At 33.1% G+C, this 10,954-nt stretch overlaps 1 protein-coding gene across 50 annotated transcripts in view; it reads left to right on the forward strand.

Annotated features, from left to right (window-relative positions):
- The window catches only part of LOC125672308 (RNA binding protein fox-1 homolog 2-like), a 31,343-nt gene extending 22,468 nt beyond the window's left edge, over positions 1-8,875 (forward strand). For 30 of the 50 annotated variants that reach the window (XM_048908525.2, XM_056163345.1, XM_048908529.2 and 27 more), the window contains 7 exons: positions 1,006-1,069; positions 2,459-2,606; positions 3,007-3,061; positions 3,728-3,748; positions 4,350-4,468; positions 5,148-5,226; positions 6,645-8,875. In XM_048908525.2, coding sequence (XP_048764482.1) covers positions 1,006-1,069; positions 2,459-2,606; positions 3,007-3,061; positions 3,728-3,748; positions 4,350-4,468; positions 5,148-5,226; positions 6,645-6,689 — 531 coding nt within the window. In that variant the 3' untranslated portion in view covers positions 6,690-8,875. The remainder of the gene's footprint in view (positions 1-1,005; positions 1,070-2,458; positions 2,607-3,006; positions 3,062-3,727; positions 3,749-4,349; positions 4,469-5,147; positions 5,227-6,644) is intronic. The other 20 variants (XM_048908526.2, XM_056163347.1, XM_056163343.1 and 17 more) reach the window with 1 other exon arrangement.
- Positions 8,876-10,954: the final 2,079 nt, after the last annotated feature.

A 10,954-nucleotide genomic window follows, 5' to 3' on the forward strand; every position in this document is an offset into this window, starting at 1 on the left:
AGGTTTTTAATTAGAAAATTGTTTCAAAATATAAATTGTTTTTGTGAATTGGTGTTTAATTGCTTTTGGGGAAAGTAAAATGTGAAATAAATTTTTTCAAAAATATGAGTTCAACAGAAAGTAAAGAGGAAGTGACATTCTAGATTGTGTTTTCCATATTCACTGTGAGTTCTTCCATTACTTAACTACATCAAAGACTTAAAATTTCTTCAATTGTTGTTATGCAAATATTTCTCTTATGGGCAGAATTGTTTTGCATTTTGCTCCCCTAGAAAGGAAATCTTATGTGATTGTTTCATGTTTCATTCATGAATCATTTCCTTAATGATCATTCAAGAGGTATCTACCCAGTGGCTATGACTGCATTATAGAACAAACTTTAAAAGCAAAAATTTATAGATAGAACAGATCCAGAATGAATTTCTCCTCTTGTACAAAATTTTATACATTTTCAATTTTTTGTGGATAAATTCACTTTAATGGAAGGACTTCAGTGAAACAATGTTTGTCTTGCTGTGATAGTGAATGTATATAACCCGTGGATGGTAGTCACAACTCTGCCTTTTCTTAGTATTCTTGACTACTTCTAAATTGAATGCTATTTATAAATATACAACAGTAAACAAATGTCCCATACTAAAGAGATTTATGAGATAGGGCTGGAATAAATAATTCCTTGGAGATATTTTGGAAAGTTCATCGCTTTCCCAATCAATAATTGGTCTGAGTTATCTTCTAGATATATATACCAAGGGAACAATTGGAGAATAGCATGCTTAATAAAGTTTCAGTTTTCCACTAAGGCTCCTGACATTGCAGAGTTGGACTAATGATACAAACCAGAAGGCCAATGTCTTCTTTATTTCTGGGAACTTGGGAGCTAGAATAAAACTTTAAAATCTGTGTTCTGGTTTGTGTGACCATCCACTGAATGTGCATTCTTGATGTATGCTCATGTGAACTTCCAAGACCTGCTTTTTAAATTATTGCAATTTTACAAATTAGGTTAACAATGCCACTGCTCGAGTTATGACCAAAAAATCTGTGGCTGCACCCACTATCCCAAATGGTAAGACCCACATGAATACTGTACCTATTAGACAAAGGCCCTGTCAGGTGATCTTCAGAAATGCAGGAATCTAAAAAATGCACAGACTCTCGTTATATCCATGTACCCATGTATGAATGTCTATAAATGCTGCATATGCATGTTTTTGCAAAATATCACCTTGCAGGGTTTTTGATATTTTTTTTATTTCATAGTGAAAGTAGCATGCATTTATACACAGCTAATGTTGTGGTTCTTAATTCATTTTTACTACATTAAAAATATAGACCACCGTTTTTGTTTTTTAAAAAAAATGAATGAACGTTTGCTACACTTCTGTCGGGTTCATGCCACAGTATTTCAAAAAGTTAAAAGAAAGAAATTGATATTCTAAGAGAGAGAAAATGTTTGCGCAGACGCTATCCAGAACCACATACTTTACATGTGTGATGATGCATGTTGGCTTGATGTAGATGACTGATGCCCCCCTACTGGGCTGTAATCTCTGATTAGGATAAGCTACTGTTTTTCCAGCATATTACAGACTCAGTATGGTGGCACATTATTATCCTCCATACAAAAAAAAAAACAGGAATCCAGTTTATGTTATCATCAAATAGACCCCATGTAATATGTCTGGCATGGTAAATAACGTACTTGATATCAGAGTTTATAATAGTTGTAATTTTGTATATTTGACAAGCATATTGGACAATCTGAAAAGTTTGACCTCTTGCCTCTAGCCCATTATGAAATGAGTGCATAGTTATGATATGACTAAAAACTGCTGTAGAGAGCATTTGAAATGGCGGAATATTTGGCATAATACTAAGAGAATCTATTTTGAGCATCATGATCAGCCGAAATGAAGAATGAAATGACATGATATACTAATAAACAAGGTTTTGTTGCATAGAAATCCCCTCCACCCTGTCACGTTAGTGGTGTCCTACTGGAAAAAAAATTCAACTGGAAATGTAAAAATCTTATGTCATTGTTTGCTTTCAAAAACAAATTGTTTTTGAGTGAAAATTTTTGTTTCTCAAAATACCTTGTGTAGTCAGAGTTGCAATTTTTTTTTCCTGCTGTATCTCCATAACCAGTGATGTCAGTAGTTTATAAATAAATTCAGTTTTCCTCTTTGTGGCATCTATGAATGTCAACAATATGTTGCAAATTGCAGCATTTTTGATTGTTTGTACTGATGTGAAGTTGCCTGGTCTTACTAGACGGTTTCTTGCTTAGGTGTTTTACATCATTCTGCATTCAAAAAACAAATAGTGTAACATACTTCTCTCTCCATATTTTTTTTTTTTTTTTTTTTTTTTTTTTTTGCACATGTATGTTGCATGAATAATTTTTCACATTTTATGGATGTAATCCCTATACGTCCTGAATGCCTTTTTTCAGCGGCAGCTCTAAGAGGTGTGGCACTTACACGGGGCAGGGCTGCAGCAGTGGCTGCTCGTGGCGCTTATAATGCCGCCGCTTTAGCAGCCACCGCAGCTTTCCGACATACAACACCACTGGCAACGGCAGCAACTGCGTTGCCTTTAGCGTATGTATATATATTCTGTCTCTGTTACGTTTATGTTTTAAGAATTGCTCAGTATTGTTGTTATACCCATCTTGTGCATGTCAGGAGATGAGACTTTGATTTAGCATTATCTTCTAGAAATTTTACCATTTCTGTAACCATATCTAAAAGGTCTGAAAATGTGTTATGTTTTTCAAGACCTGTCTTGTTTTATTTTAATGGCATTAGTGATACATATCAGTTAAGTAAACTTGTGGTACATTTATATTGTGAATTGAGCAGCATGACATTTTAATGAAGCCCTCTGAATCACATCTCCCCCTGGCATTGTTCTTTGAAGAAGGAGCCTTTTATTTATTGGCTAAGCAATTCTAAATTAAATTAATATTTTCCCCTCTTTCTCTCTCTTGGTTTTTAACAGTGGTGTATATCAGGATCCTTTTCTAGCTACATATGCTGCAGCTGACAGATACCAGGTAACTATGGCAACCATTAGCATTTGTTTATTATCACAAGGCTCCAGGGTTGAGCATCCAAGAAAAAGAGATTATAATCTGACAAAACACACCAATGCATCTTGAAATCATCTTCCTTCTCAGGTCTGATAAGAAGTCTTGACCTACTGGTTTAGAAAATTACTTCTTCCCTTGGTTATCTGACAGAACTTGAGAAAAATTATGATCTGTACGCTCAGCTTTATCACAAATCATGACTGCATGTTGTTTGCAGATTGTGTCTGCCATTTTACAAGATCAATACTGGAGCACTCCCTTGTCAGTCTCTGATTGCCTCAGACATAGCTTTATTGATACTTGATCTGCAGATTCATAGAATTAACAACAATATTTTTTCATTATCTGTGCAAATTTTGTATTGGTTTCATTCTCATTGGAGCAATTTCTATTTGCTAACCTTTAATCTTTTTGTCACTCTGCTGAAAAAGCATTATTCAGTATTAACCTCTAGTGCCCAAACTTATTTTACAAGTATATTGCTTTAATCATTACTTTAAATAGGAATCAAGCATGTTTTGATATATCAATTACCAGTAAGATGCATTTTTCTGAGTTGTAGCATATATGTTACATCAAGCATTGTGTTTTAATGTAGCAAATATGATACAAATAGTAAACTTTTTACAGAATCCATTTGTGACATGCAATGTGAGTATACTGCTTCAAATAACTTGGATATAATAGGAAAGTAAGGGAAAAAACTACCCCAAAAAAAACTATGCATGAAAGATTATAAAATTTGTGTTTACTTGTATGGTGGAACTAAACAGAGTTAAATATAGATATAAAAGAATGTAAGAATAAAAATTGAAGTTTATGATGTTAGCACTTCATGAAAAGTATGGCAGCATGAAGTGTTGCAGTTTCACACCCTTGTGCATTTTCAAAAATAGAATTTATTCCTTAAATAAATAAAAGAATGATATGTTTTTTTTAAAAAAAGAACTAAATGTAGTATGTCTCATCTTCCCCTCATTATTCATTGGTGTGTATTTATTGGGCACTAGAGGTTGAATATGAAACTATTGTGATGGACTGTATCATTATAAAGATGCAATTTAATTGAAAAAAAGATTCTCATTGACAGATTCATTGAGTAGGACGTGTCTTTTTCAAGATTTTGGTGGTAAAAAAGACAAAACTTAGGGGATGATTGTGTTCAATTGAAAGGAATTTGTATTTATTTTAATACTCTGGTGATTTCAATGTAAATGTGTGTATAAGTAAATGTTTATCTGTTCTGTTGCAGTTGGTGACAACCCAACCCTACCCAGCAGCGGCTTATGCTCCAGGTACACGTTACGCAATCCCAGCAGCTGTTGCTAGCCCAGGCACATATGCAGCTGCTGCCGCTGCAGGACAACTGCAGTAAGTTTTTTTCATGAATATCTTTATCTCAATTGTTTGTAGTTAAATTTCAAATACTGAAGATTCCTAGATGTACACAAGGAATTCATTATCGTGTAATTTCGTGAGAGGCATCACTCTCGAAATAAAATTATTCGCTTTAGTTTTTCTGTTGTTAAAATACATGTAAAAACTCTTGATCAACAAACCATATGCAAATTCATGTTCACGCGATTTGATGTATACGAGTGATTTCGTTATATTAAGGAGGAATGCTACACCGGAGGAATTTGATATGGATGAAAAGTGAAGGATATGTACAACAATATTTTGAAATTGAAAACGTTGTAGAAAGCAATCTTATTTTTAAAAAATTTTTAAAACCCTTAATGGATTTGAACCTGAGATCTACAGTTCAGCAGTCAAAGCTCTAACTTGCTGAGCTACTCAGATTGGCAATGATATTTGAAATGAATAGACAAATATAGCTGATATATATATTTTCATTCATGTCAGCCATTATGACAATGTAGAATACCTCCTTAAGTACTTACTTAAAATAAGAAATTTACAGTATTCATGTATTTCAGTGTCTTCTTGGAAACATTATAAATGACACAAAACCATATGAAAGGAAAGCATTCCATATCAAGTTTGTAACTAATGTGTGAATTAAAAAGAGTTGTTATTCATCTTATAGACTAGCAGGACGAGAATACACAACAGCAGCAACTGACCCATTACTTGGTCATAGTATTGGACCTGTGGCAGGATATGGGGTAAGTAAGCAAATGTAAATCACAGGATTCTCAGGTGTGTTTATTTTGTTTTTGAGGAAAATGACAAAATGAATATAATTTACTTTGTGTTTTCTTCAAGTTGAATTAAGGATGATTGAGGGTAAAACTTACAAACATGCATTTTATTTTTTTCAAAATTAGTGTAATTTGATGGTTTGTTACGTTACACAATTCCTGTTTGGTTTGCAAAAAAAGGAAAAAAATCAAACATGAATTATGGTTTCTTTTTTATATTGTTTGTCCAAATTTATATAGGAATATATATATATAGACACACACATACACACACACACGAGAAATGTATGCCATACACATATATACATTCAGTTTTTGAGGGAAACCAGACCAAATCACTATTATCAGTCCTCTCTCTCTCTCTCTCTCTCTCTCTCTCTCTCTCTCAACTTTTTAAGAAAGCATGAAGATTTTTCAGTTTTATTGTGGTGAAAAGCTGAAAATTACAAGTAAACCATAAGAATCATCACATCACATATTGAAAGCATAATTAACACACGTGTAATAATCATGTGCTTTGAATGAAAATAAACAAACCAGTTTCCCTTTTATTCCTACAAAATCAGGAAACATGTGCTTGTATAAACATTCTTCAGTAATTAGACTTAGATTAACCACATCAACTGATTGAAAGAAAACAAAAGACACCAAAGTTTTATAAAAATGCAAACCTGGTGTGTTACATATATGAAGATGCAATAACATCACTATTGCACTATGTGGCACGGTTCCCTTTGCAGAAAGTGTGAAATTTAAAGCTGTATTAGTCCTTCATGATTTTGAAGGTGGGAGCTTTGCTATTTACAATTGTTAATTCTACATCAAAGGGGGAGACCTATTTGGTCATTTTTAGGTCACCTGAATCACTTCAGTGATATATTGCTCATCGTATGATGTCCGTCATATGTTGTTAACTTTTGACATCCTTCGAATGGCCATTTCTTACCGAAATTGCTGTGAAGCATCTTCTTGGGTAGGGATGGGGGGCACAAAGTATAAATTTCTCAAGTCTGTCCATTTTGGGTCTTAGAGGTGGGGCTAAAATCTCAATAAATATTAGTGCCTCAATCTTTAAAAAGGTCACTGATAACTAGAATCAGAAGAATTAACCATTAGAACATCTAGTTCTCAAAGTTTCAAGGACACACACTTGCACCAATTGCACACTACATTTCTAATTTCTATTCTATTTTGTGTGACACTGGGATGATCATTAAGGTCTTTGGCCTCATTAGCATAATTGTATTCAGTCATTCCCAAAGGGAGGCAAAGTTGACAAAACCGTGCTGGAACTCGCAAATCATTTCCAGCATTTATCCCCATTTTGTTTTCTTTCATGTAAACAATCTGGACTCACTGTCATTAACATTTAATTTTTGTAGGCGACACTGTACAGAGGTGCTTACCAGCGATTCACACCATACTGAGATATATACATATATGGACTCCGTCGTCAAGTGACAGGGCTGGCAGTTGCTATGTGAATGTCATGTGACCAATTATATTCTCGACCTTCCTAGATTCTCTGGCTGTGCTGGACACATTCATCTAAACATCCAATGAAAATGGGTGAAAGAAAAGAGAGTGAGGGGAGAGGATTGTGCAATTTTGTTACCAGTGCTGCCATTGGTGCTCCTCTGATGTGATAACTGATTATCAGCACTGGTAGATTGACTTCCTTGTAGGATACTGCCATAAAGTAACTTCCAGCTTGTTTCATGTCAAGCTTCCAATCAATTTAAAGCAAATTTATTGAAAAAATTCATAAATTTCATTGATTCATCTATTTATTTATTTAAAATCATTCTTGCATATTTTAGTGTTTCTTTGGTCCAATAATCAAAATTTTCATTTTTGCTTTATTGTTACAATATTATCAATTGCTTGGAAGTTTTCTATCATGAAATATGGTAGATGCCATGCCACAGAATCTTAGGAAAGGTAGTTTGTAAAAAATACTCAGTCTGGTCAGCTTTATATTGAACAACCATCTAGTCAAATTTACTTTTTACCTCACGGCAAAAGGTTATACACTTGGATGTACTTCAAGTCATTGTGTCACTAATAGAAATTGAACTGCCTGTCACAGCACTGTGATTCTATTTTTCAGTATTAATTGTATGTTACACAGAATAGAACTTTTAGTAATAACTTTTTTTTAAATTTTTTTAATGGAGAAAAACAGTAACCTCTTCTCATTTTCCTTTTTTTTTTTTTTTCCTTTTCTTTTTTTTTTTTCTTTTCTTTTTTGAAAATGTAAAGCAACATTCATCAGTCATGTAATTTTAAAAGTGAAGAAAAAAATACAAAATTTATATAAAAACTTGCATGGCTTCTAATCGAAATTTTTATTTTGGTTGTAAATATAACAGGCACTGAAGGCAGTGAAGTATTTATAATCTCTGAAGGTCTGTGACACCACAACATTCGCTGCCTCCCATTGGTGCAGCAAGGTGCTTCTTTTACTAATTGTTTGTGCAATGTTATGTATCTTTTATTATTAATATTATATTGATATTGGACAGTGTATACTGTTGACATTTTTTTTCAACACATGAAGCATAGCATTGGAGAGGAAGGTCTAGTATTTCATGAAAGAAGGGGATTTTTTTTTCTGTTGTATTTTTGGAGTGATGGCTGTTCAACAAAGGAAATGATGTGACTCATTCTTTTCATTTTACAAATTCAGTTTACACTATTTAATGTACTTCCAGTATGCTACTTCATAGAGCATGGTTGATTGGTGCTAAGGAAGTTTGGATGAAGTGTACTATTGTGTATGTGTGCATGAGAGATGGGAGTCATTTTGGGATGAGTGTTATAAACTTATGAGCGTGATTTACCACTGCAAGCTAGTCTCTTAACATTTATTCATATGTTACTGTCATGATATACTGTTCAGAATGTCTATTGCAATGTTACATTTAAAGAATACTTGCCAAAATGATCTTGCCCTTAATGTCTATTGCAGGTAGAGTCATGGATTTTTTTTTTTTTGAATTTACATTTAATTGTTGTAGGAATCTCTTTCTGAAACAGAAATATCTGATTAGCTTTTACACATATGTCAAAGGTGAATTTTTTTTCTCTCTTATCCATCTCCACCTCTACTTTTTTATACCAGAAAAAGAACTATTGGATTATTCTAAATGATGCTTCCATTCAGACTTCAAATTAGCTGATTTTGTATTGCATTTAGATTTTTCTAACATTAGCCTGTAAAACCTGGTAAATGAATTTGAATTGATCTGTTAAATACCTCTGTTTGAAATTGAATCTCAAATATTCCATATTTATAATAATCATTTTGATGTCATCTTTATTCTGAGGTTTCTCAGCCTGGGCATAATGAAGTCAAGATTTTTTGTTCTGTAGAAAGGTGTATTTTGTTACAAATTTGTTTACACATGTTGTAGTAATTTCATGATTCTACGCATTCTTTTGTACATGCAGGACTCTTTACTCTGTATTGTACAGAATCGATAATCAAAACAAGTAAAAATCAACATTTGTCAAAATTGAAGAAAAATTGTTATAATGTGGACTGTTGATCTTTTTTTTTTAAAATAACAACCCAAGGTGCAATAAATCTTTATGAATAATAAGAAATAAACAGCCTTTTTGTCTTGGATTGTATGCATCTTGAGGTGCTATGTTTTAACTTTTCCCTAGGCTAGTTGAACGTTACCAATTGTATTTATTTCGTATTTAATCATTGTCACTCGTGTATTCTTGTACATTATGTTTGATTGATTATTAATCTTCTAATATGTGTAGAATGTTAGCTTGATATGTATCATATGCTGTTTGGTGGTCATCTTGATATTTAATGACCTAAATGCTAGTGCTTCCCCATGGCATGTCTGGGGCATGATGGGAAAAACTCTTCAAATTTGAGCATGATGATTATTTATGAAAAATAATCTAGCATGTATTTATTGACAGAATGTGTATGTGTGCTTACTTCCCTTGTTTGAATCCCATTTCTGGCATGCATTGTATTTTTAACATCTCTTGCCTATAGAAAGTTCAATGACTTCTGAAGACGGATTGAAGCAGTGAATATGAAGAAGTGTCAATGAGGAGATACACAGGACTATTCATATTTATTATATATATATATATTATTTGCACCTGGATATTGCACATGTAATCTATACATATACATATAAAAACACACTTCATTGCTAATGTGATCCCCCTTTTTCTTGTATTTATCAAGATTTTTTTTCTGTAGCATTTAGATTGTTCATTATGTTTCATGTATATTGGGAAATAGGTGATTATAGCAAATGACGTAGTGGAGGACTTTACATTTATAAATATGCGGTTAAAACTGTCCCAGATATGGACAGTGAAGGCAGATGCCATTCCAGAGCTACAATGGATTTCCTTGGAAAAACAGATTTTCCAACACTTGCTTAACATATTCTGTATCTACACTGTGTTGTATTGTATTAATGATTTAGAATAATTGCTTCTTTTGTGCACAGTCCATTTTTGTCTTGTATGTAAAATAACCTCTTTGCACTTTGAACAGTTTATGTGTCAAGATTAACCTAGGTGTGAGAATGAGTTTGTTTTTTTTTTTTCTTTCTTTGATGCAATAAACTGTTTGTAAGTGTTCCTAGTCATTTCACTGCAGTCTTTAATGCTATTGCATGGATTTCTGGCATTATCATTCAGTAGTAACAAAACTATTTATAGTCCAGTGTACTTCCTATAAATATTGAAGCATGCATAATAATAGAATTTTCCTGATTCGCCCTTTGTCATTGCTGTCCAGTATTTATTACTGCTCTTCATTTTCAGCTCTCTTTCATAAGCTTAACCTGCTGTTAATTGGCTAATCATTTCAATAGCAGATCCAAAAACTGCACAGCAAGAGAGTTGGTGCTGCATGGCTGAACTTTATTTGAAAAATCATTGAAAGTGAATCGAACATTACAAATAATGGGAATGCAAATGTAAGGGATTAAATTCAAACTGACTCAGAAAGAGAGCTGAAGTTCCATTTTCCCTGTCCTTTGCATGGGGGAAATGTGCAAGAGTTGGACAAGGGCATGACATATTGCATGGTATCATGATGCATTTTGAGAATTTTGGTGATGGATGTGTTCAAATATCTAACTTTAAAAAAACCAACTTTATTCAGTATTCTAGGTCTGTAAAATATTCAGGCATTTCAGGATTTAGTAAGAAGTAGACGGAGATGATGTAAATGGTAACCCTTTGTCATTAAGTCCAGTAATGATAATATAAAATATTTCAATTTAGATGAATATAACGGTATGAAACGGCTGCTTTAAGGTATTTTGGAATTTATTTTTAGTTTAACAAGTTTAAATAATACAAAGGTGAAATTTCTCACAGGAGCATATTGCATGCAGTGTTGACAGTGACACACTCGTGAAAAGTATGCCTGCGTGAATAGTCCCATGTTTGTTTTCTGAACTATCCCCTTCCCCAAATGAGCATTTCCATATCCTTGTATAAATTTAATTTTTCATAGGGGCCTGATTTTGGTCGAAAAAGGTATAGTCCGTAGTGTAATATAAGTATGATTAAAGTTTCACAATATATATTACTACGCGTGACCAAATTGAAAATACTCAAAATTGTATGTGTCCAGACACCCTTTTTATCCTTGGCATCCATGTTTTCTATTTACTACAACCCGTCGATCATTTTA

Source organism: Ostrea edulis, chromosome 4, assembly GCF_947568905.1.
Source record: "Ostrea edulis chromosome 4, xbOstEdul1.1, whole genome shotgun sequence".
Taxonomy (NCBI): domain Eukaryota; kingdom Metazoa; phylum Mollusca; class Bivalvia; order Ostreida; family Ostreidae; genus Ostrea; species Ostrea edulis.